The sequence below is a fragment of the Rhinopithecus roxellana genome, chromosome 14, assembly GCF_007565055.1.
Source record: "Rhinopithecus roxellana isolate Shanxi Qingling chromosome 14, ASM756505v1, whole genome shotgun sequence".
NCBI classification, from domain to species: domain Eukaryota; kingdom Metazoa; phylum Chordata; class Mammalia; order Primates; family Cercopithecidae; genus Rhinopithecus; species Rhinopithecus roxellana.
In genome coordinates this window covers 95,655,062-95,681,891 of record NC_044562.1, presented here as the reverse complement: position 1 = coordinate 95,681,891, position 26,830 = coordinate 95,655,062, and the positions used below count along the sequence as shown (strand labels likewise).

General features: G+C 41.2%; 1 protein-coding gene and 1 pseudogene across 14 annotated transcripts in view; one reads left to right on the top strand and one right to left on the bottom strand.

Moving 5' to 3' along the window:
• The window catches only part of PIKFYVE (phosphoinositide kinase, FYVE-type zinc finger containing), a 93,056-nt gene extending 77,298 nt beyond the window's left edge, over positions 1 to 15,758 (bottom strand). For 5 of the 14 annotated variants that reach the window (XM_030916389.1, XM_030916394.1, XM_030916395.1 and 2 more), the window contains exons 1-6: positions 15,589 to 15,738; positions 10,021 to 10,201; positions 7,361 to 7,510; positions 7,047 to 7,082; positions 4,277 to 4,395; positions 3,400 to 3,571 (exon numbers count right to left, since the gene is read on the bottom strand). In XM_030916389.1, the coding sequence (XP_030772249.1) occupies positions 3,400 to 3,571; positions 4,277 to 4,395; positions 7,047 to 7,082; positions 7,361 to 7,510; positions 10,021 to 10,192 (649 nt within the window). In that variant the 5' untranslated portion in view covers positions 10,193 to 10,201; positions 15,589 to 15,738. Of the gene's footprint in view, positions 1 to 3,399; positions 3,572 to 4,276; positions 4,396 to 7,046; positions 7,083 to 7,360; positions 7,511 to 10,020; positions 10,202 to 15,588 lie in introns of those variants that run through there. The other 9 variants (XM_030916392.1, XM_030916396.1, XM_030916400.1 and 6 more) reach the window with 7 other exon arrangements.
• LOC104672984 lies at positions 12,321 to 12,633 on the top strand (annotated as a pseudogene).
• Positions 15,759 to 26,830: the final 11,072 nt, after the last annotated feature.

Here is a 26,830-nt window from a genome sequence, read left to right as displayed (position 1 = left end):
AAATTTGTGAGGGGAGGCCCAGCATCCTTAAAGAGCTTTGTGGTTGCTCTTCTTTGTAGATCAGAAATTACAAAAGGAACTACTGCTACTGGGTCAGGAAACCTAAATGCAATGGGGATCACTGGATCCCAGGGTGGCGGGGCCAATAGGCAGCACTTTAATCGCCAAAGACAAGGTGGGCATGGTTACTGTAATAGACATCAGCATCAAAGCAGTAATCAGAATAAATTAAGAGATTTATAGCATTGGCTAGTTGATCATAATGTCTCCACAAGTGAAGTAGATGGGCAATCAACAAAACTCTTACTTGATTTGTATAAGAGAAATAACTCTACATCAAGTAGCTGTAAGTCCAACTTGTGTAATGAAAACTGAGTCATATGATCTTTTAATCAATTCCCAGACTTGAGCCATTTACCAATTTACCATTTACCGATGATCCAGAACTCTTCTTCATTCTGAAGAAGAACCCCACTACACTGCCAGAAATGTACACGGTTAATCTTTCTACCAGCCATCCCCAAAGAGACCTATGCTTGTACCAAGGCAACTGGACACTGAGGAGAAGGAAATAATGAAATTTTTCAGGGGTTATTAGACACTCACTCTCAACTGACACTAATTTCCGGAGACCCAAAACATCACTCTGGTCTGCCTGTCAGAGTAGAGACTTACAGAGGTCAGGTGATCAGTGGAGCTTTAGCTCAGGTCTATCTCACTGTGAGTTTAGTGAGTCCCCAGACTCACTCTATAGTTATTTCCCCAGTTCTAGAATATAGAGATAGAACAGACAACCAGGAGAATCCCTACATTAGTTCCCTGATCTGTATTTTGGTACTTCTGGCCTCCAGAACTACGAGACATACATTTCTGTTGTTCTAAGCCACTGAGCCTGTGGTACTTTGTTATGGTAGCCCTAGGAAGCTAACATACCAACCATATTAACAAGAAAGGTTTTATCCTGAGGGTAATGGGAGCTCTGAAAGAGTACTATGCAGGGAAATACCCTGACATGATCAAATTAGCATTTTACAAAGAATGCTGACTAGGATATGAAATATGAATTCAAGGTAGGGAGAAACTAAAGGTTAAAAAAAAAAAAAAGTCTTTTAAAAGCTGTAATCGTGGTCACTGTAGCCTTAGAGTACAATTTGAAGTCAGGAAATGTGATGCCTCCTGACTTGTTCTTTTTGCTTACAATTGTTTTGACTACTCAGGCTCTTTTTTGGTTCTATATGAATTTTAGAATAGTTTTTCTAATTCTATGAAAAATGGCATTGGTAGTTTCATAGGAATAGGCTACAGTAACAAAAACAGCATGGTACTGGTACAAAAACAGGCACGTAAGCCAATGGAACAGAACAAAGAACCCAGAAATAAAACCACACACTTACAGACATTTGATCTTCAACAAAGTCAACAAAAATGAACAACAGGGAAAGGACTCCCTATTCAATAAATGGCACTGGGATAGCTGGCTAGCCATATGCAGAAGAATAAAACTGGCCCCTATGTTTCACCATATATGAAAATTAATTCAAGATGGATTAAAGATTTAAATGTAAGACCTCAAACTATGAAAGTCCTAGAAGAAAACCTATGAAGCACGATTCTGGACATCAGCCTTGGGAAACAACTTATGACTAAGTCCTCAAAAGCAATTGCAACAAAAACAAAAATTGACATGTGGGACCTAATTAAACTACAGTGCTTCCGCACGGTAAAAGAAACTATCAACAGAGTAAACACACAAGCCACAGAAGAGGAGAATATACTTGCAAACTATGCATCTGACAAAGATCTAATATCCAGAATATATAAGAAACATAATTCAACAAGTAAAAAACAAATGACCCCATTAAAAATTGGGCAAAAGACATGAACAGACACTTCTCAAAAAAAGACCTACAAGTGGCCAACAAACATGAAAAAATGCTCCACATCACTAATCATTAGTGAAATGCAAATCAAAACCACAATAAGATACCATCTCACACCAGTCAGAATAGCTGTTATTAAACAGCCAAAAAACGAATACTGGTAAAGCTGCAGAGAAAAGAGAATGCTTATACACTGCTGAGGGGAATGTAAGTTATTTCAGCCACTGTGGAAGACAGTTGGAAGATTTCTCAAAGAGCTTAAAACAGTACTACTACCGTTTGACTCAGGAATCCCACTACTGGGTATATATCCAAAGGAGAATAAATAATTCTACCAAAAAGACACATGCACTCGTATGTTCATTGTAACACCTTTTATAATAGCAAAGACAGAATCAACCTGGGTGCACCAATGGTGAAATGGATAAAGAAAATGTGGTATATATAGACCATGGAATATTATGCAGCCATAAAAAAAAAAAGAACAAAATTATGTCCTTTGTAGCAACATGGATGCAGCTGGAGGCCATTATCCTAAGTAAATTAACACAGAAACAGAAAACCAAAAGCCACAAGCTCTCACTTACAAGTGGGAGCTAAACACTGAGTACATAAGGACATAAAGATGGCAACAACAGACAAGGGGACTACTAGAGCAGGGAGGGAGGAAGAGGAGCAAGATTTGAAAAACTAACTACTGGATACCATGCCCACTACCTGGGTGACAGGATCAATCATATGCAAAATCTAAGCATCACTAAATATACCCATGTAACAAACATGAATCTAAAATAAAAGTTGAAATTATTACCAAAAAAAAAAAAAAAAAGAAATACAAATAATTTTCAAACAAAAATGCTGCTGTAAAAGCTAATGGGGTTCTTGACAGATAATGGGATTCTGAACTCTGTAGTAGTTTAGGTGTAAAAAAAACGAGCGGACAGAAAGATCTTCACAATAACAAAAATAGCATGAGAGAGATGTCAGGAGTGTTCTTTTTCACGTAATTTCTGCCTACCTTCCACTCCCAAATCACTATATAAATCAACACACCATTGTTCAGTTTTTTTCTGTTTCAACAAATAACTTAAATTTTCTGTACTGCTGAAATCTGACTACGCTCCTTATGGAAGAATCTGAGTAAGACACAATTCACTGCCAAAGCTCAGTGTCATGTAACGTCAAGGAAGATCTGTACTTGGTAAAATGAAAACTCTCATTGTGATTTAAATTACTAATCTACTCTAACGATCTTGTCTAATAAATTTTAATGTTCCCATAGATTTTGCTAGCATCTACAATAAATACACTTTTACTCTGGTTATTTATGATAAGTCCCATCTACTGTATTATTCAACAGTAAAGTTCTTAAAAGCAAAGCTGTGTCTCCCTCACCTTTGTGTCCCCATGTCTTACACATAAAGCCCAAAATGAAAATTGGCTTAACACTATCCTGTATTATAAGTGTTTTATAGTTATGACCTTTAAAAATTGTAAACTGGCAATAAAATGCATTTACCTGTATAGCCCATAAATTTTCCAGGGATTTCTTGATTACAGCAACGACTGCAGAAAATCTGCCCACATAGTCGGCAATGGTGTCTGCGCCTAAAGGTTGTAAATTTCTCACTACAGTCATAGCACTCTTTACATTGGCTATCTGGCATCCAGTATTGTTTCAGGTCACTATCCTATAACAATAAAAATGTGTGAAGGCTTCTTGAAAATACTGATTATTAATAAGCAATGGCAAATGAAATCCTCAAAGCTTTCTTTTCCAGAAAACAAACTAATTCAAAAATTCATATGGGAATACAAAAGGTCAAAATAACCAAGACAATCTTGAAGAAGAACAAATTGAAGGACTTAATATTACCCGCCATCAAGACTTATTCTAATGCTACAATAATTTTAGACAGGGTACTGGTAAAAGGATAGAAAAAAATAAAGGTATGGAACAGAAAAAGAGAGCCCTGACACACCCTCACACATATATGGACTTATGGTGAAATTTATAATGCAATCAGTGGAAGATGGTCTTTTCAAAAACAATGGTACTATATCCAACTGGACATCCATGAGGAAAAATGGAAGCCTGACCCCTATACTTGACAGAAATAATAAACCTTCTTGAAGAAACCATAGGAGGATATCTACTGCCCTGAACTAGATAAACACTTCTTAAACAGAACACAAAAAGCACTAAGCATAAAGGGAAGAAACTGACAAATTAGACTACAATAAAATTAAGAACTTATGTATAAAAATAGGGTGCTCACAGTTGGAGGAAGTACTAATTAAACTTTCTTTCAGTGGCATGAATGCCATTTTCATTAGGTATGGCATGATCCCCATAAGCGCTTAATAAGTAATCTTCCAAAGCCTCCAGACAGTACCTGGCTTTTCCCTTCCATGATTTCCTTGAGGCGTTTTAATACTGTGCTGAGGCTTCGAAGCTGAACAGCTGTACGAGGGTCATGACCTCCAAAGGTAGGTTCTGCTTTCCTTCTTGTGTCTGAGTTGGATTAAAAAAAAAGCAACCTTGTTAACAGTCCCTAGTATCTATATACAACAAGGTATATATGTGATGGAAACTGCCTCTTATTGTTAGCATATAATTATGTTCTCCCATCCAGTTATATGAATTGAGAGTTAAAACAAGTCTTTACAAGGGTAAGAGGCTACTGAAAGTATTTCTTCTCATGTAAAATGCTGTTTTACAAGCGAGTAAAGGCTGCCTAAGACAAGCATTGTCTAAGACCATTGATGGTTTTCAGGCCTGAAATGGGAACATCACTTAAATGGTCCAAAATTCATTAATGACTTCTTAAGCCCTTTGGTCCAACCTATAATAAATGCTTCTAGAAATTTAGCAGAAGAAAAAGCAATCAGGGAGGGTTAACTGAGCTTGTTCTCCAAAGTCAAACAGGTAAGCAGTAGGATCAAACAGTTTAGTTCTGTCTGCAGACCATATATCCAAAGTCTCATGCAGAAGATGGTCAGAAAGAAGTTTAATAGCTCAGCCTTCAAAGATTCTGACAGACTTCACAACATCCAGGATGGTCAATTTTGCCATGGTAGAACTTGACCTATGTCCAAGCATATTAAAACTGCCAGAAAATTGCTAAAACTCCAATCTTATCCCTCCCTGTCACTTCCCCAACCCTGTAGCTCCAAATTGGAAAGGATCATTTATACCTGACATAGCAATACTGAACCAAATCTATCACTAATAAGCCCAAATTCCAGCCTCATAGCCAAAATAGGATATGCCCACCAAAAATGTCACCTATTATTTCCTTAATTTAGACCAAAGTTACAACTGAAGTTTCTGCCTATTTCTGGCAGTTACAAAACCTAAGGATGAAGCGAAGATAGTTTGACAAAAAGGATGAATATCCTATTAGCTTAAACCCATCAACCTGATAACCTACGGCAAAGTAAGCTGGAAAATACCCCACTCTGAATCTTCCTCAGATTCACCATTTGCTAGATAGGTGTTGTTTTGGCTGGGTGGGAAAAAAAGAATTACAAAGAAATGAGAGGTTGGGATCTAAAGTTTACAAAGAATTTCCCAAGATTATGTAATCACTGAAGTAACTATCAAAATTGTACCTATTTTAGAAAACTCTGGAAAATTCTATCTTTCTATAAAGTTATGTCTTCGTTTTAGCACATACCTCAGATGTGTTGCTACTGTATTAGAATAACTAAACTTGAGTCTCAAAACAAAAAGCAACTCTCCATGATCTACAAGTTGAAAAGAAGACAGATGAAGCTACTGGAAACATAACGGCTGTGCTCCTGAGCAGCAGGCAACAACTTGTGAAGTCCCTTGCATTTAGCCAATTAGGAATATAAGAAAGTATTAATAGCATCATCCAATGAAAAAGGATGAATGAGACCCTTCTTGGAACCAAGAGAATCATAGATGTTGGCTGAAGATGAAAGAGACCCAGAGAGAAAATCTGGTCTAGCTTTATGCCCTTAGGCAAATAGCCTTAGCTGCTTCTCTTGCAAAATGAACATCAGAAAATTAAATAACTTTCCTAAGGTCAGAAAGCTAGCAAATTGTAGAATTACAGCCTTTTTAATAGGGAAAAGAACGTGGCTGGCCAACCACCACCAGGCTTCTGAAGCTCAAATGCCTTGAAGATAGAATCAAATAATCAAGTAGACTTGAGAAAGACAATAAAGAAACTAGACATTAAACGCTCCACCTGGAGATATTAAAGTTCAAGTTGATCATAACACCAATGGCAAGGTTTGGCAGGCTGCCAATTTGTAACTCCTAAAAGATTACTTTCTAGTCTAACTTGATTTTAGGTAAAACAAATCCTACACTCAATTCAGCACGGGATTGAGTCAAAAGAGCTCCCTCAACAAAAACAGTGTTGTTGTGGGTCAGACTCAAGAGCTAAGGAGAGTTTACTGAGGCTAAAAGTTAAAATAGAGATTATGTGGAACAAAAGCAGAGCTCCTTTCTCCCTCTCCCACTCTCCATCTTCTGATTCTTCCCTCCAAATGGCTGATGTAACCCTGGCTGAGGCTCACTGCCCTAGAAAACCTGTGCAGGTGATGCAGCCAGCTCTGTGCCAGTCCTTGGGTAGAAACTCTTCCTTTGCTTGGTTTATCTTTGCTCTGGCTGACCAAGTCTGAACTCACAATAAACTATCCTTCTGCCAACCACCATTACCTGGGGGAAGACCAGCCAGACCAGACGGGATCTAGTGTTCAGGGGCATCTAATTCCCAATGCTGCATCCCTTCCTCTCTACCATGCCACCTCCCACTTCCTTTCTTTCGTCACCTTGACCTGGGCAAACCACTCCACCAAGTTGAAAAATCTGACAGAAATAAAACATAAACCACCTCTCTTTCTCTAATCTCTCAATTCTGACACCAGTCCCCAGCCCATACTCACCAGAAGAGCATGAAAATGAAGGAGATGACTGTGTAGCAGACCAGAATGGAAAACAGACAGATGAGAGGAGCTCAGCTTATTCAGCCACACTGACAGTTTGCACCCCAACAAGGACAGAAGGCCAAGAGCAAGTGGCAGCCCACTAATGGAGTTGACAGAGTTCTGCAGCCAGAGGCATGCATATCACATTTCACTAGCATCCCAAGAACATATGCAAAATTCATTTACAAAGTGGAAACTAACCTGTGTTCTCCTGGGGATGTTGCAAACTGTTCTCTGCTGAGACCCAAGCAAGTAATTAATCAAAAAATAGTCAAGAGATCTGTGCCTTGCCTAAATTAAAGTTTAATGAGACGTTTAAGAATTTTTTCAGGTGTCAATAAATTCTTTCACTACCTAGGTAACAGTTTTATTTACTCTGAACGATACCTGACTATTCCAACTAGTACCTGACTACTCCAAATAGCAGGAAAGTCCTGCTATAAACAACTAGGAAACACAATGACTGTGGAAAACTCTAGCATATAGAAGGGAATGAAATAAGAACACTGTTTTACCTAATGCTGAAGAGCGCCGCTGGAGTTCCTCATTAAGCTGTTTTTTATAAGGTGTGGGTGACCTAACAGACTGTGTCCTTGAAGGGAGCTGAGGGCTGGTCCAACTTCCACTCAAAGGCTGCTGTTCTCCCTGTCCTCCTTCTGCTCTCTCTGTAGCAAGGGAACACTTGGCATTACTTAAAAAACTAAGACTGAGAGTTCAGCAATGAGAAGGAAGTAGATGAAATTTTCAGGCAACAATGTATACATGTATTATATGCATAACTAAAAACTATTTTTTTTCTTTTTCATTTATTTAATTTTAAATACAGGCAGGTCTCCCCATGTTGCCCAGGCTGGTATTGAACTCCTGGCCTCAAGCAATCCTGCCACCTCAGCATCCCAAAGTGCTGAAATTACAGGCATAGGCCACTGTGCCCAGCCTAGATTTTAAAAAAAGAAAATTCAAAGAAGGGGGCAAAACTACAGGCCAATAAACACACCCTTGGTATATATGATCTTCTATTTGTTTCACTTTTCATTAGAAATTTTTTATGCATATTAAAGGAAACAAAATATAAGCTTCATATGAAGGCAGGGATTTTTGGGGTCTGTTTATGTGACAGATCCCTTACACTATTAAAATAGTTTCCAGCACAAAGGAGGTACCCAATAAACATTTGCTAAATAAATAAAAATTTTATTGCCTTATGACAACTCAGTGTAACGTGGTATGATAAACAGGATCCTGGAACACAAAAAGAACAAGTGGTAAAAACTCAAGAAATCTAATAAAATATGTAATTTAGTTAATAATCTATCAATAATAGTTCATTAATTGTAACAAATGTACCAGACTAATGTAAAATGTTTATATAAGGAAAACTCGGTATGGGAGTATACGGAAATTCTATCTTCCCAATTTTTCTATAAATCTAAAACTCTTCTAAAAAATAGTTTATTTTTTAAAACATCATTGTCTTAAAAATGTACTAAAGGGTTTTCATAGCACTTTAAACATGATCATAAATAAAATCCAGTTAATATTATTAAAGGTTCTACTGAGTTAATTAATACTATTAACCTCCCCAAATGCTTTACGACAAGAATTACTTTCTAACATACTTCAAGTAATACAGACAAAGGGCATAGGCCATGCTTTTTTTAATTCTTGTTCCAAGTAAAAGACATATTACTTAAAAAGAGCTCATTTTAAAAGTATCTTTTCATTTGATGTCATTACATGTACAACTTAGTCTAACAGTTTTTTTTTTTTTTTTTGAGACGGAATCTCGCTCTGTCGCCCAGGCTGGAGTGCAGTGGAGTGCAGTGGCGCAATTTCGGCTCACTGCAAGCTCCGCCTCCCGGGTTTACGCCATTCTCCTGCCTCAGCCTCCCCAGTAGCTGGGACTACAGGCGCCCTGCCATCTCGCCCGGCTAATTTTTTGTATTTTTTAGTAGAGACAGGGTTTCACCGTGTTAGCCAGGATGGTCTCGATCTCCTGACCTCATGATCCACCCGTCTCGGCCTCCCAAAGTGCTGGGATTACAGGCTTGAGCCACCGCGCCCGGCTAGTCTAACAGTTTTAAGTCAACAAGAACCCTAATGACAGCTTCCAGTTTTTTAAAAGTATAAACCTTTCATCCCACGTACTGTTCCTTTTAGTTTCATTGCTTTAAATATTTTAGCTATTAACCCCCAAAAGAACAAAGTCCATTCTATGAACTAATTTGAAGTATATTCACAAAAAAAGGGCCAGGCGCGGTGGCTCACGCCTGTAATCCCAACACTTTGGGAGGCCGAGGCGGGCGGATCACGAGGTCAGGAGATCGAGACCATCGTGGCTAACACGGTGAAACCCTGTCTCTACTAAAAAACACAAAAAATTAGCCGGGCGTGGTGTCAGGCGCCTGTAGTCCCAGCTACTAGGGAGGCTGAGGCAGGAGAATGGCGTGAACCTGGGAGGCGGAGCTTGCAGTGAGCCGAGATGGCAGCAATGCACTCCAACCTGGGCAACAGAGCGAGAATCTGTCTAAAAAAAAAAAAAAAGAGAAAACAAGAACAACAAAAAGAGACGACTACTTTCTTCATTAAAAGAAACCTCCTTTTAACATTTAGTTTTTTATTATTTTTTCTTGAAACGGAGTCTCGCTCTGTCTCCTAGGCTGGAGTGCAGTGGCGTGATCTTGGCTCACTGCAAGCTCCGCCTCCCGGGTTCACGCCATTCTCCTGCCTCAGGCTCCCCAGCAGCTGGGACTACAGGTGCCCAGCACCATGCCTGGCTAATTTTTTTGTATTTTTAGTAGAGACGGGGTTTCACCGTGTTAGCCAGGATGGTCTCGATCTCCTGACCTTGTGATCTGTACACCTCAGCTCCCAAAGTGCTGGGATTACAGGTGTGAGCCACCACAGCCAGCCTAACATATAGTTTTTAATCCAGATCTTTAGTTACCAATAATTAATGATATTACAGTGAAAATTCTAGCTTTCTCTTCAGCAGTAAAACCTGGTGACCTACGATTAAAGCTATCAGCTTGTTAATATTTCACTTTCTTACAGACCCCACATTAAAGCTGAACAGACTACTGACCACTATATGATCATGGTGAGCTACTGGAGACAAAGGAGTATTTCAAAGAATCAAACCTGAATCAAACCTCTTATATTTAATATGTCTTACCTTTGTTAAAACGAAAGAGATTTACAAAGGAACTATAAGCTGATTTAAAAGGGGGCTCATCTTGATCAGGAGTCAAAGGTTTAAAGTGTGTGAGATGAGAAGGACTAGTAGGAGATCGAGGCAAATCATTAGCAGAGTCCAGTGTTGGGGACGTCTTATCATCTGTGGCCATTTCATGAGTCTAAAAAACAAAAGAAACAAGCAAAAGATCTAAGTTCCTCAGGAAGCTCAAAAATTGATTCCAAACAGCATCCAAATATCTAGAAAATCCTATTCTGTGAAAATTCAGATCTATGAAAACAAACAGTAAATAAATCTAGCTTCATATATTCCAAAGGACTGAAAACACTGCTGTCTAAATCATAAGAGCCTCAATCATCTAAAACTATGATCTGATAGCCAACTCAATTTTGAACATTACTATTCAAATTATAGAAAATATTTAAATTGGCCGGGCACGGTGGCTCAAGCCTGTAATCCCAGCACTCGGGAGGCCGAAACGGGCAGATCACGAGGTCAGGAGATCGAGACCATCCTGGCTAACACGGTGAAACCCCGTCTCTACTAAAAAATACAAAAAACTAGCCAGGCGAGGTGGCGGGCGCCTGTAGTCCCAGCTACTCGGGAGGCTGAGGCAGGAGAATGGCGTAAACCCGGGAGGCGGAGCTTGCAGTGAGCTGAGATCCGGCCACTGCACTCCAGCCCGGGCGACAGAGGGAGACTCCGTCTCAAAAAAAAAAAAAAAAAGAAAATATTTAAATTAATAAAAATTTGGAGGTAAAGCATTAATGTGAGCAGGCAGAAAGAAAAATAAGCATTTTCACATCATTTCTATCTCTTTCATTTTAACATGTTTCAGAAGAAGGGATACACAACAGCTTTTTAAAGTTATGGGGGGAAGCTAGTTATACAACACACATATAAATTCTTCAGTCTTATTTTACTTATTTCAACTTTTTTTTTTTTGAGATGGAGTCTTGCTCTGTCGCCTAGGCTGGAATACAGTAGTGTGATCTTGGCTCACTGCAAGCTCCACCTCCCAGGTTCAAGTGATCCTCTCACCTGAGCCTCCTGAATAGCTAGGACTACAGGCGCACATCACCACATCCAGCTAATTTTTTGTATTTTCAGTAGGGAAGGGGTTTCACCATGTTGGCCAGGCTGGTCTCGAACTCCTGATCTCAGGTGATCCACCTGCCTCAGCCTCCCAAAGTGCTGGGATTACAGGCATGAGCCACCATGCCTGACCTCAACTTTTACATTTTAAAAAATAATATAAAAATCATTATATTTCTAAGACAAGGACATGAAAGTCATCCTTTAATGACATTTCTACAAAACTTTAACAATTACCTCAAGGTACACTTCATTCAAATCAACAAGTTGTTCCCCACTATCTTTGCTCCTAAACACACGAACCTGTAGTTTTTCCTCCCTTTAAGCCTCAATTTATAGAGACATTAAGAAGAAGATCTTCTTAAAGGCCTTTTTTTCTAAATAACCAAAAAACCATATTTCAACCAAAGCAATAAAGCTAACCACATCACCAGATGGAAGTTACAGAAAAGTACTATTTTCTGCCATATTGATTCATATTTCAAAGAGAAAAACCATGGATAACTCAAATCATTAACATACTGTAGACTGGGCTGGGCACGGTGGCTCACACCTATAATCCCAGCACTTTGGGAGGCCAACGTGGGCGGATCACCTGAAGTCAGGAGTTCGAAACCAGCCCGGGCAACATGGTAAAACCCCATCTCTACCAAAAATACAAAAATTAGCTGGACACGGTGGCAGGTGCCTGTAATCACAGTTACTCAGGAGGCTGAGGCAGAAGAATCACTTGAACCCAGGAGTCGGAGGTTGCAGCGAGCCAAGATCACACCACTGCACTCCAGCCTGGGCAACAAGAGCAAAACTCCGTCTACAAAAAAAAAAAAAAATACCGTAGTCTGGCCCAGACATGGACCCTGCAGGAGATGAGTGCCCCCATCCACACACTGTCCTTTGGCCAGCAGACATCATGCCTCCCAAGGATATTCTGGGGAAGAACCAGCAGGGCTCTCCATCTCCAAAGCAGCTGCCAAGCCAGCAGCAGCATGAGCCCCTCCAGCCAAGACCAAAGCTGAGCCAGCTATCCCATCCCCCAGGCCCCTGAGAAAATCCAGGAGCCTCAAGTCGATCTCTCCAAAGCGATCAAGTTTAACAGGGACCACCTGGAGGAGTTCAAGGCGGCCTTCAAGCTGTTTAACTGAGTGGGGGCTGGCAAGATCCTGTACAGCCAGTTTGGGGACATGATGCGGGCCCTGGGCCAGAACCCCACCAATGCCAAGGTGCTCAAGTTCCCTGGGAACCCCAAGAGTGATGAGCTGAATGAAGTCCCAGCATGTGGATTTCGAGACTTTCCTGCCCATGCTCCAGGTGGCAGCCAAGAACCGGAACCAAGGCACATATGAGGAGTACTTGGAGGGGCTTCATGTGTTTGACAAAGAGGGGAATAGCAAAGTCACCAGAGCAGAGCTCAGACAAGTCCTCATCACCCTGGGAGAGAAGATGGCTGAGGTGGAGATGGAGACTGTTCTGGCAGGACATGAGGATAGCATTAACTAGGAGGCCTTCCTGAAACACTATGAGGCCTTCCTGAAACACATCGTAAGCATACTGAGCTCTGTAGATCCCTAGGGCCCAGACACTGGGCCCCCGCAGGCAGAAGCTTGTTCCAACCACCAGGAGGCTACCTATTGTTTCAAAATAAGGACAACGTTCTTCCCTTGGAGAAAACAATATATATACTATAGCTTATAATCTAGTCTCCACTTTACAAAGACGACATTACAGTCTTGGTAAAATGCTTTTCACATTCAAAATCATATCTACCATCTCATTTTCTTCTTACAATCCCGGAAGGCACACACAGCTGGCTTTATTACATTTTACCTTTGAGGCAATCAAGGTTCACTGAACCTAAAACAACTTTCTTGGGGGTCAGACAGTAGTAGAACTGTCACTATACCCCAAGTCTCACCCCAAAAGTAAGTATTACATCAAAATTACTTTTGTAGCTCTTCACACTTTCCTTTTAACCTATCCGCATTCTCTACTTAAGGCTCTGTCTGATCAATAATTTAATGAATAAATTAAGGCAGAAAGGAAAACACTGACTTAAACAGAATTTGGCAATACAGTTTATTTGGGGGGGAGGGAAAAGAAAAAGAGGAAGAGGAAGGGGAAGGAAAGGGGAAGGAGAAAAGGAAGAAGAAGGGGAAAGTTTCTAATATCTTCCATTGAGAAGAATAATCAACAATCCTTCTGAAGTGTCATGACAATTCAGCAAAAAGTGTTGGGCAGTAAGCTGATGACTGATCAACTATACACTCAAAAAAAAGTTTGTGTGGTTATTTATTTAAAAAAAAAAAAAAAAGTCCAGGCACTGTGGCCTCATGCCTGTAAACCCAGCACTTTAGGAAGCTGAGATGGGAGGATCGCTTGAGGCCAGGAGTTCCAGACCAGCCTAGTCAACATAGCAAGACTTCATCTCTATTTTATTTAGGAAAAAAAAAAAAAAGAGTACTGGAGAGAAACAATAATGTGATGGCCGTAACAACCACCCCTGGAAAACAGCCTACATTCTGCTTTAACACAAGTAACATCAGAAGCAGAGATGGCATTCTGCCTAAAGAGTCTTAGAACTACTTCTAAAGGTTATCTACACAAAAATTATACTTGGCTTTGGAAATAGGAAGATAAAAATTCCCATGAAATCACTTACCAAGTGTAGCCGCTGAAATATAAACCCAATCATGTAGTTAACCCTAATGATTACATAATGATACTAGGCCCTGAAAAAATTATCTTACAACTCTCACTCTTTAGCAGCTTAACAACGCTTTAAAATATAAATTAGGACTCCTTCCTGAGAGGTAATCAGTCCTATTAACCCACCTACCCAAAGCCTTCTGATATGTCATCAATACTTTACTCTTTCTAATTAAGGCTACTAATACATGCAGACCTCCTACAAACTATGAGAAGCCAAATCAGTAAAGGCCGGACGTGGTGGCTCACACCTGTGATCCCCACACTTTGGGAGGCCGAGGCAGGAGAATCCCTTGAGCCTGGGAGGCAGAGATTGCAGTAAGCCGAGATCGTGCCATTTCACTCCAGCCTGGGCGAGGGAGGGAGACCCCAGGCCCGGTGGCTCACGCCTGTAATCCCAGCACCTTGGGAGGCTGAGGCGGGTGAATCGCCTGAAGTCAGGAATTCGAAACCAGCTTAGCTAACATGGTGAAATCCCGTCTCTACCAAAAATACAAAAATTAGCCGAGTGTTCTGTCGCGCGCCTGTAATCTAGCTACTCAGGAGGCTGAGGCAGAAGAATCGCTTGAACCCGGGAAGGCAGAGGTTGCAGTCGGCCGAGATCGCGCCACTGCACTCCAACCTGGGGTACTGAGCGAGGCTCTGTCAAAAAAAAAAAAAAAAAAAAAAAACTGGAAATTTAATAATTTAGGAAAGTTGAATATTGGAAATGTTAGCTTCTATCAACAAAGATTTCTTGTTACATTTTTTACCAACACGCCTAAAAGAGAACCCGAGCACGATCCAGAAAGCAGAAAAAGGGAGAATATAGGAAATTAGTCTTGCTCCACAGAAGAGATTTAACCTACACAATCTTTGTCACAAACACGGAAGGAAAGAAGGAAGGAAGGAAGGAACATTTTTTGTAAGAATACTGACAGAGTGGGAGTTTTGGAGTGCCAAAGGGACTCAAATAAATCAGAAATAAGTACACCGTACCAAGCGACTACCTCTATTGTCAACACGGGACATATTTTTGAACACAGGATGCACTGCGTCAATGCTAATGAATGATATATACACATCACATACACACCAATAACTTGCTTTATACAAAATTCTATCACTTCTTTATTTCTTGACTGTCTCAGGAATAACCTCTGATTGGGCAGAAAACCCCTAAGTCCTAAAAGTTTCCAATACATTCCATTCTCATCCTTTTGTTGGGAACATTCTAAGCAAAGGGTAAACACTAATTGGGAATAAGCCTCCTCAAGAGACTCCGAAACGTAAGTTGAAATGGAATCGTCTCAAATAGCAAAGGCAAGCATTTAAGACAAACACACATTTGAACCCCACGGTTGGTATCGTTTCTGCAGCTCATGAACTTTCTTTTCCAGCCTACGGATGCGCCTCTAACAAACTCAGAACTCACGCACTCAGAGGGAAAAGCAACTGGACTCTTCCCCTCCTAAATAACTTCAGGCGTAAGGGTCGAGAAAGAGGCAAAGGAACTTCAAACGTTTCCAAGGAAATCTTAAGGGCCCCACCCGGCTTCCGTCCCCACTCGCCAGACGGGTAAACAGGAGGACGAGCTAATTCTAAAGCCAGGTTGTCTGCCCTTCCTTGCTCAGCCGCAGCCAGGGCCTAGCCCCCGGCTGTGGAACCCTGGTTCTCACCTTCACCTCAGCTCTGGCCCAGAAGCTCCCCATACCGGCCTCCCTCCCATGCTCAGCCCGAGCGGGCTAAGGTCCAGGCCCCCTCCCTTACCTGCGCCTCCCGCCCCGGCCGCGCCGGTTGCCCCCCGCCCCAGCCACCGCTTCACCGGCTCAGCCCCCGGAAGTCGGCCCCCCGAGCCCGGCGGTGGGCTCCTCAGGCCGCGGACGGTTGCGGCAGGAAGCAAAGCTGCTTACATGGTTGCTGCGGCTTCTCGCTTCCCCCCAAGGCTCCGCCCTCTGTTTTCCTGTCCCCCAATCCACAATCTTTCCCGGGGGCGGCTCCTCCCAGCCCGCCCGACGCTCGGATCAGATGCTCAGGCAGAAGGAGTCCAGCCCAGATCGAGTCGTCCTGATCTTTTGGCCGAGATTAGGCCGCTTCAGCCTTCCTGGAAGAAGCCAGGGGGACTGCGCTCCTGAGCGTCACGCGTGCGGGGTCACCGAATGGGTGCTTGGTGCTCTGCACGGGTGCTGGCTGGACTGCGATTACCGTATGTGTTCGATACTGTGGGCACTCATAATGTTACTGAGTTGTAGACAGTTCATTCGTGTAGCGCTGAACCAGAGTTAGCGAGGACTCTGTTTCCAGACTTGCATGACTCCGCCAGTAACCAGCCATATGATCTTAAACAAATTGCTCATTTATTTAGGCCTTAGACCTCAGGTGTGTAAAGTCGGATTAATAAAAGGACTCACTTCTTAATATTTTATTGAAATTAAGTAAATGCACTTAAAGCGAATGGCACAGTTCCGTGACCCGGAGTAAATGATGTTGGCTTTATAGTTAATTTTTTCATTTAGGTGTTGTGTTGCAAATACTGATGCAAATAAAGTTACCAAGCCCTGTGTTGCTCAGCTTGGCTAGCGTTATTCGTTATTTCTGTCCTGCTAAGAGCGCAGTGCGGTTAACTGCAGAAAACATGCCCGCCGCAGTTGTGGGGCTTGGTAGGGGAGTATGAAAAGGAGACGAAACCTAAAGGGAAGTGCAGCTTTAAATTTTCCTGAAGAGTTTTGTCAAATCCCAACCCAATTTTCCTTGAGTTGGAAAGTACCATCGAAACCTGCAGGTTGATTCCAGTGTAAATCCCAGTCACCATCCTCAGCTGGGCCCTTCAGCAGTCTTTCTGGGGAGTCTGTAGTCAGCTTCTCCCATACCTCATTAGTGCCGCGCCAGACCACCACCACAACCCCCACATTACCGTGACTATCATTCTCAGCAGAGAATCTTATTTTATACTCAAGTGAAAAATCCCAAGTTATCTGAGCATGACCCTTAACAAATCTAATTCCCCCCCCACCACAACATTTACCTACATCCACATCTGCCCTGGTCTGCCTTTCTCCCTCATCTCACTGAGGAAGGGGCCTCTTCTTCCCCCAGCTCAATCCTTTTGGCCCCCAATTCACCCTCTCCTGTCTGCCAGCTTGCACCATATCTGCAACGTCCCCTTTTCCAATGACTCTTCCTCCTCAGCCCATAAAGATGCTCAAGTCTCTACCTTCCTTTAAAAAAATTTAAAAAAAAAAATTTACGATAAGCAAAAAAGGCCCTCGTAATTACCACCATATGTTAATATTTCATAAACCTACATGAAGTATAAAATAGGTACAGAGATCATATGAAAGGAATAAATCGCCCAGCCACAAAGACTGTAGTGTATGTAGAAACTCCATCTATGGTTTTTAAAAAAAGAAAAAAGTACACTCCACAAATATTTTTTAGTCCCTAATTTAACCTGCAGTGTGTTAGTTATATAAGCACACTGCACTAAGGATAAAATTATGAACATATCCCACTGCTTCACTTAACTAGCCTAAAAAATAAAAATATATGTGAACATTACACAGTCCATGTCCTCAAGAAGCTTACCATCTAATATCTATATTAAACTGCTTACAGTTTAATTTCTGTGGAAAAGAGATTGAAAACTGGGCTACTGTTTTTGGGGAAAAAACATCATTTTAGATTCTCACTTCACACTAGACATCCAAAATTAATTCCAGAGGAATTTTATCTGTAGAGAGATTATTTGTGTATATATCCTCCTCAAAAACTTTCATTTAAGCACAGATTTAGGATTCTTGCTGAATCAATTATTGTTTGATGATATTATACTTCTATTCCTCTATATGTATTAGTAGAATTTTACTGCAACTAATAGCTTTCCATCGTTTTCTTTCTTTCTTTATATTAGTTAGTATGACTTTGGACTCATTTTTCTCCAACATGTTATAGTTCGTTACTGCCACCATTCATTTCTATGCTCCAGGTGTCCCTGCCTTGGCCAGTGTGAGCCCCTTCCAGCAGACCCCTGAGTCCATTTGACATGCCTCCATTACTTTTTGAGCACATCTTACTTTTTGTTCTTTTTCTCTCTCCACCACCCCTTACCCCTGGCAACCATGATTCTACCCACTGCTTCTATGAGTTCAACATTTTTACATTCCACATATATGAGATCTTGTGGTATATTTCTGTGCCTGGCTTATTTCACTTAACATCATGTCCCCAGGTTCATCTATGTTGTCACAAAAGACAGAATTTCCTTATTTTTAAGGCTGAATAATGTTCCACAGTATATATATACGACATTTTATTTTGTTATTATGTTTTTTGACATGGAGTCTGTCACCAAGGCTGGAGTGCAGTGGCACAATCTGGGCTCACTGCAATCTCCACCCTCCATCCCCCACCCCGATTCTCCTTCCTCAGCCTCCCGAGTAGCTGGGATTATAGGCGACTGCCACCGCACCCTGTTAATTTTTGTATTTTTAGTAGAGACAGGGTTTCACCATCTTGGCCAGGCTGGTCTTGAACTCCTGACCTCGTGATCCACCTGCCTCAGCCTCCCAAAGTGCTGGGATTATAGGCATGAGCCACTGTGCCCAGCCCGACATTTTCTTTATTCAGTTGTTCGTTGATGGACACTTAGGTTGATTTCATATCTTGGCTATTGTGAATAATGCTGCAATAAAGATGGGAGTGCAGATACTTCTTCAAAATAGTGATTTTGGCTGGGCACGGTGGCTCACGCCTGTAATCATAGCACTTTGGGAGGCCAAGATGGGAGGACTGCTTGAAGCCAGAAGCTCAACACCAGCCTGGTCAACATAGCAAGACCCCATCTCTATAAAAGGATTTTTTTTTAATTTCAATAAAAGAAAAAATAGTGATTTTATTTCCTTTGTATATACACCCTGTAGTGGGATGACTGGATCACATGATAGTTTTATTTTTAAACTTTTTGGCAACTTCCATACTGTTTTCCATAATGGCTATACTAATTTACCTTCCTACCAACAGTGTGCAGGGGTTTCCTTTTCTCTATTTTCTCTCTTTTCTCTATTTTCTTTTTTCTATTTTCCTTACTTCTATTTTCCTTTTCTCTATTTTCTCCTTTTCTCTATTTTCTCTATTTTCTCTTGTAATAGGTGTGAAGTGATATCTCTCACTATGGTTCTAATTTGCATTTGTCTGATGATTATGTTGAACATATTTTTCATATACCTGTTGGCCATTTGTATGTCCTCTTTTGAGAAATGTCTATTCACATCCTTTGCCCATTTTATAATCAGATTATTTGTTTTCTTACTATTGAGTTGTTTGAGTTCCTTATATATTTTGGATATTATCCCTTTATCAGATGTATGGCTGGCAAATATTTGCTCCTGTTCTCTCTGTTGTCTCTTCAATCTGTTGATTGTAACCCTTGCTCTGTAGAAACTTTTAAGTTTTATGTAATCTCATTTGTCAGTTTGGCTTTTGTAGCCTGTGCTTTTGGGGTCATATCTAAAAAATCACTACTCAGACCAATGTCATGGAGCTTTTCCCTCTCCTTTTTTTTTTTCTAGTAGTTTTACAGGTTTCACGTCATACACATAAGTCTTCAATTTACTTAAGTTGATTATTATATATGATATGAGATAAGCCTCTAATTTCATTCTCTTAAATATGGATATTCCATTTCCCCATTACTACTTATTGAAGAGAATATCCTTTCCCTATTGTGTATTCTTGGTCCCTTATTGAACAACTGACTGTAAATGGGTAGATTTTTTTCTGGACTCTTTATTCTGTTCTTCATTTTTTAATCTTTTTTAAAAATTAGCAATGCTATTAACTGATGGACTCTTTATTCTGTTCAGTTGGTTTTTCTGTTTTTCTGCCACTATCATGCTGTTCTGATTACTGTAACTTTGTAGTATATTTTGAGATCAAGCAGTATGATGCTTCTAGCTTTGTTCTTTTTGCTCAAGATTTCTTTAGCTATTCATCCTTTTTTGTCATTCCATAGGAATTTTAGAGTTTTTTTTCTAGCTGTGTGAAAAATGTCATTGGAATTTTTATAGGGATTACATTGAATCTGTGAATCACTTTGGACATTTTAACAATATTCTTTCAACCCATAAACATGAGATGTCTTTTTATTTATTTCTGTCTTCTTCAGTTTCTTTCATCAATGTTTTATAGGTTTCAGTGTGCGGGTCTTTTAGTTATGTTAATTTATTTCTTTTTTTCTTTTTTTTTTTTTTTGAGATGGAGTCTCACTCTGTCTGTCCCCAGGGCTGGAGTGCAGTGGTGCCATCTTGGCTCACTGCAACCTCTGCCTTCTGGGTTCAAGCGATTCTCCTGCCTCAGCCTCCTGAGTAGCTGGGATTGCAGGTGCCTGCCACTACGCCCAGCTAATTTTTTTTGTATTTTTAGGAGATACAGGGTTTCACCATGTTGGCCAGGCTGGTCTCAAACCCCTGACCTCGTGCTTCGCCCACCTTGGCCTCCCAAAGTGCTGGGATTATAGGCGTGAGCCACCGCGCCCAGCCCGTATTTATTTCTAAGTATTTTAATATATTTTTGTAGCTATTGCAAATAGGATTGTTTTATGGATTTCTCTTTCAGATAGTTCACTGTTAATATTTGGAAACACTACTCATTTTTGTATACTGGTTTTATATCCTACAACATTACTAAATTTCTTTATTAATTCTTTTTTTTTTTTTTTTTTTGAGACGGAGTCTCGCTTTGTCACCCACACTGGAGTGCAGTGGCCGGATCGCAGCTCACTGCAAGCTCCGCCTCCCGGGTTTACGCCATTCTCCTGCCTCAGCCTCCCGAGTAGCCGGGACTACAGGCGCCCGCCACCTCGCCCGGCTAGTTTCTTTTTTTTTTTTTTTGTATTTTTAGTAGAAACGGGGTTTCACCGTGTTAGCCAGGATGGTCTCGATCTCCTGACCTCGTGATCCGCCCGTCTCGGCCTCCCAAAGTGCTGAGATTACAGGCTTGAGCCACCGCGCCCGGCCTCTTTATTAATTCTAATAGTTTTTTGGTGCAATCTTTAGGATTTTTCTATATAAGATCATGTCATCTGCCAGGCGTGGTGGCTCACGCCTGTAATGCCAGCACTTTGGAAGGCCAAGGTGGGCAGATCATGAGGTCAGGAGTTCAAGAACAGCCTGGCCAACATGCTGAAACCCTGTCTTTACTAAAAATACGAAAATTCGCTGGGCATGGTGCTGCGTGCCTGTAGTCCCAGCTACTCAGGAGGCTGAGGCAGGAGAATTTCTTGAACCCGGGAGGCAGAGGTTGCAGTCAGCCGAGATCTCACTGTTGCACTCCAGCCAGAGTAAGACTCTGTCAAAAAAAAAAAAAAAAAAAAAAAAAAAACCATGTCATCAGCAAACAGGTACAATTTAATTTCTTCCTTTTCAATTTGGATGCCTTTTATTTCATTCTCTTGCCTAATTGCCCTGACTAGGACTTCCAGTACTATGTTAAATAGAAGTGGCAAGAGTGCAGGTCCTGATTGTGTTCCTGACCTTAGAGGAAAAGCTCTTTTTTACTGTTGAAATGATGTTAACTGTTGGTTTGTCATATATAACCTTTATTGTGTTGAGGCATATTCTTGCTATACCTAATTTGTTAGGAGCACTTCCTTACTTTTTGACCCAGCAGACTCATCTTGAACTTTCCCTGCCCCAGGCCTAGAATCAATCAGCTCTCAAAGGAGCACCAACTCCTTTTAGTAGGGATGCAGACATGTTTGTAAAAATTATGAAACTCAGTTCCAGCTAGGATGCAATAAAATTAGCACTCTCTTACACTGCGTGTGAAAATATAAATTGATATATTCCCCTCTAGAAAATGATTTGGTGGATTTAAGCACCTTAAAAATATTTATGCTTCATGATCCAATAATCCCCATTCTAGCAATCTAGCCCAAAGAATTGATCTGTGTTTTAAAAAAGTAAGATAAAGACATTTGTCACAGCCATTTATACATTAAAGAAACAAAAAGGAAACATCCAATACAAACCAACACAAATGCCATGAAAGCAGTATAATCAAATCCATTCTAACCAACACAACTGACATGGAAGCAGTATAATCAAATCCATTCTAACCAACACAACTGACATGAAAGCAGTATAATCAAATCCATTCTAACCAACACAAATGCCATGAAAGCAGTATAATCAAATCCATTCTAACCAACACAAATGCCATGAAAGCAGTATAATCAAATCCATTCTAACCAACACAACTGACATGGAAGCAATACAAATGATTTTTTAAAATATGTAGGCATCAATAGTATGTTGACTAAGACTTTTAAAAGCAATTTTCCGCTGGGCGTGGTGGCTCATGCCTGTAATCTCAACACTTTGGAATGCCAAGGCGGGGAGATCACTAGAGGTCAGGAGTTCAAGACCAGCCTGGCCAATATGGTGAAACCTCATCTCTACTAAAAATACAAACATTAGCCAGGCATGGTGGCCCACGCCTGTAATCCCAGCTGCTAGGGAGACTGAGGCAGGAGAATCACTTGAACCCTGGAGGTGCAGGTTGTAGTGAGCCAAGATCGCGCCACCGCACTCCAGCCTGGGTGACAGAGCCAGACTCCGTATCAAAAATAAAAAAGTACTTTTCTTTACTTTACAATCAACCTTCTTGAAAAGGTTTTCTTGTCTCTCTTTCCATACCCCCCCATTCATGCTTCAGTCCCCTGTAGTATGGCTTCTATCTTCTGATCCTCACAGAACCATTCCACTTCTATCTTCTTCATCCTCATAGAACCTTTTTACTAAAAGTGCATTCAAGAGGTCCTCCTTTTGCCAAAATTATTTTCAGACCCTGTCTTTTTTTTTAATCTCTCTGAAATACTCCCTCTTTTTTGAAAACTTTCTTGTCTGTTGGCTTCTATGACATCAGGCTCTGCTGATTCTTTGTTAACCCCCAGACTCTCCTTCTCATTCTCTTTGTGGGGGCTCCTTTTCCTCTACGTGACCTTTAAGATGTAAGTGTCCCTCAGAGTTCTCAATGAGGTTGACTTTTCTCCTTACTTTGAAGTCCTAGATAATATATACTCTGTCTTCAACTGTTATCAACACATGCTAAAGATTCCCGAATTTCTTTCTCCAGTCCACCCTTTCTGAACTGCAGATGAGGCCAGCTGCCTCCTGGACATCATCTTGCTGTCCCATGGCATCGCAAAGTTAACAAACCTTAAACTTAACCCATGATCTTGGCCATCAAATCTGTGACTCTATGTGTATTCCTTCCTTGTTGAACTGCACCTGGTCTCCCAAACTCCAAATTCAGAAGTCTCTTTTGCTGTTCTCTCTCCTAATCTTCATGGACAATCAATGACCAAGTTCTATTCATTCCACCTCAGCCTTTTTTAGATAATCAAAATGAAAATACAACCACATTAGAATATTTATGAGAATCCCGTTATCTGGATGAGTGTCTCAAAACCAAATGCTTACAGAAATTTCATGGCCTGTGTTTCCATTTGTGTTTATAACAGTATTTGGGGCCAGACTCTTAAAATACTCAGATTCTTTTACCGGCTATATGAAAGACAAATGATGTCAACATATACAATATTAACAAAATAGAGAAGAGTGCTGGGCTAAATGAACCATCATATGTCATCCAGTAAAATAGGCTGGCTATGTAAAAAAGAAGGTGCACATGGCCGTCCGTGGTGGCTCACACCTATAATCCCAACATTTTGGGAGGCCAAGGCTAGTGGATCACGAGGTCAGGAGATTGAGATCATCCTAGCTCACACGGTGAAACCCCATCTCTGCTAAAAGTACAAAACAAAATTAGTGGGCGTGGTGGCTTATGCCTCTAGTCCCAGCTACTCAGGAGGCTAAGGCGGGAGAATGGCGTGAACCCGAGAGGTGGAGTTTGCAGTGAGCAGAAATGGCGCCACTGCACTCCAGCCTGGGCAGCAGAGCAAGACTCTGTCTCAAAAAAAAAAAAAAAAAAAAGAACGTGCACATAATCAGTGAGCTTCATCTTCACATTTCAAGAAGTAATTTCAGCTAAATGTTATTTGTTATATTTAAGTGACATTAATGGTAATGTGTTGTTTTCTACTTTTCTTTCCAGTCATTTTATCTATAAATTTTTGTATTTTACAGTTGTATAAGAGCTGTCAGCATAAGAAGCATATATCTAGTTTTATGCATATTTATAGCAATATTTTAATGTCGATCCTAGGGATCTGAAAAATAACTTTTTTAAGAGATAGGGTCTCGCTTGGTTGCCCCAGTTAGAGTGCAGTGGTGCAATTATAGCTTACTGGAACCTGCAGCCTTGAATTCTTGGGCTCAAGTGATCCTCCCACTTCAGCCTCCCAGGTAGCCAGAACTATAGGCGCATTCTTGCCTGTCTAATTTTTGTTTGTTTGTTTTGTATAAAGAGGGTCTCCCTATGTTGCCTAGGCTGGTTAAAAACTCCTAGCCTCAAGCAATCCTCCTGCCTTGGCCTCCCAAAGTGCTGAGATTACAGACTTGAGCCACTGCACCCGGCCAAATTTTTCAGTGGAAAATGAACTCCTCCATAACTGGCTTAGGAAACACTGTTTTAGATGCTGAGACTCCAATAACTGCCACCTTTACTACTACATTGGCTTAAAGCCAAGTTTGCCGCCATCTCTAGCATGTGTTTAGGATTTGATATAACATGTTTTATGATTAAATTTGCCTTGGTTCTATATAACATCCTATAGCTATTCACTTTTTAACCTTATTTTTCTCAATGATAGTGAATGTCTTTATTGTGCTATATTTGACATATTTATGGATGCCCTACATTGTTTAGGGAACAAGTATGGATATGAATGCTTACTTTTGGTAGTGAGCAAGGGGTAATAAGAAATGTGAACCTGATATAATATAAAGTAACTACAGTCTTGGGTGTCTTAGGGCATCAGATTCAAGATGAAAATTAAAAGTGTGGGGAAAAGAAAGAGAGATAAGATTGTTTCTGTGTCTATGCAGAAATGGAAGTCATAAGAAACTCCATTTTGATCTGTACTAAGAAAAATTGTTCTGCTTTGAGATGCTGTTAATCTGTAACTTTACCCCAACCCTGCGCTCACAGAAACATGTGCTGTATTGAATCAATGTTTAATGAATTTAGGGCTGTGCAGGATGTGCCTTGTTAACAATATGTTCGCAGGCAGTATGCCTGGTAAAAGTCATCACCGTTCTCCACTCTCTATTAACCAGGGACACAGTGCACTGCAGAAAGCCGCAGGGACCTCTGCCCAAGAAAGCCTGGGTATTGTCCAAGGTTTCCCCCAACTGAGATAGCCTGAGATATGGCCTTATGGGAAGGGAAAGACCTTACATCCCCCAGCCAGACACCCGTGAAGGGTCTGTGCTGAGGAGGAGTAGTGAAAGAAGGAGGCCTCTTTGCAGCTGAGATAAGAGGAAGGTTTCTGTGTCCTGCTTGTCCCTGGGAATGGAATGTCTTGGTGTAAAGCTGACCATTCATTCTATTCTGAGATAGGAGAAAATCGCCTATCTCAGATAGGCTGGAAGCAAGATATACTGGCAGCAATACTTCTCTGTTACTCCTTGCTACACTGAGATGTTTGTGTAAAGTGAAACATAAATCTAGCCTATGTGCACATCCAGGCACAGCACCTTCCCTGGAACTTATCCGTGATACAGATTCCTTTACTCACATTTCCCTGCTGACCTTCTCCCCACCATCACCCTGTTGCCCTGCCACACTCCCCTCACCAAGATAGTAAAAATAGTCATCAATAAATACTGAGGGAACTCAGAGACCACTGCCGGTGCAGGTCCCCGCATGTTGAGCACCAGTCTCCTGGGCCCACTGTTCTTTCTATATACTTTGTCTCTGTGTTTTGTTTCTTTTCTCAGTCTCTCGTCTCCACCTGAGAAGTACCCACAGGTGTGGAGGGGCAGGCCCCCTTCAAAAAGCTCATATACCTCTCTAAACAGTTCTACAGGAATAAATGGAGGTTGGCTGCCAATACCCCTTAAGCCACCTCAAAAACCAAGTTGACAGGCTGTATGCTTTTTTCTTTTCTCTCGGGAAAAATACCAGTGCCCTCTAGTGTCCAAAGTGCATGAGTAGTACCTTGTAGATCAGTTTATCTTCAAAGAGTAATGTACTAATTCAATGTTAGAGATAATTTTTTAAAATAAATTTTGGAGACTGGGCGCAGTGGCTCACACCTGTAATCCCAGCACTTTCGGCGGCCGAGGCAGGCGGATCACTTGAGGTCAGGAGTTCGAGACCAACCTGGCCAACATGGTGAAACCCCATCTCTACTAAATACAAAAGTTAGCTTAGCATGGTAGCACACCTGTAGTCCCAGTTACTTGGGAAGCTGAAACGGGAGAATCACTTGAACCCAGGAGGTGGAAGTTGCAGTGAGCCGAGACTGCGCCACCACACTCCAGCCTGGGTGACAGAGCAAGACTCTGTCTCACAAATAAATAAATAAATATTGGAGCATTAAATTCTGGGCAGCAATATAAAAGCATGCTATTATCCTACAGATCACAATATAAAACACTCTTTATTTTCATGTTTTTGAGAGCAATGAACACACAAGATATAATCTCTGGAGGAGACCAGAATTCCTTTTTTAATCCACCATTTTCTAAGGCTTCACATCTCTAGTCCAGCTTCACTGGATCACAGATAATCCCCCTCGACTGAGCATGGTGGCCCACACTTGTAATCCCAGGACTTTGGGAGGCCGAGGAGGGCCGATCACTTGAGCCCAGGAGTTCGAGACCAGCCAGGGCAACACGGGAAACCCCATCTCTACCAAAGGAAAAAGAAAAGAAAAGAAATAAAGAAAAATTAGCTAAGTGTGGTTGTGTGCACCTGTAATCCCAGCTACTCGGAAGGCTGAGGTGGGAGGATCTCTTGAGTCCAGGAAGTCAAGGCTGCAGTGAGCGGTGATCGCTCCACTGCACTCCATCCAGGGCGACAGAGCAAGACCCTGTCTTAAAACAGA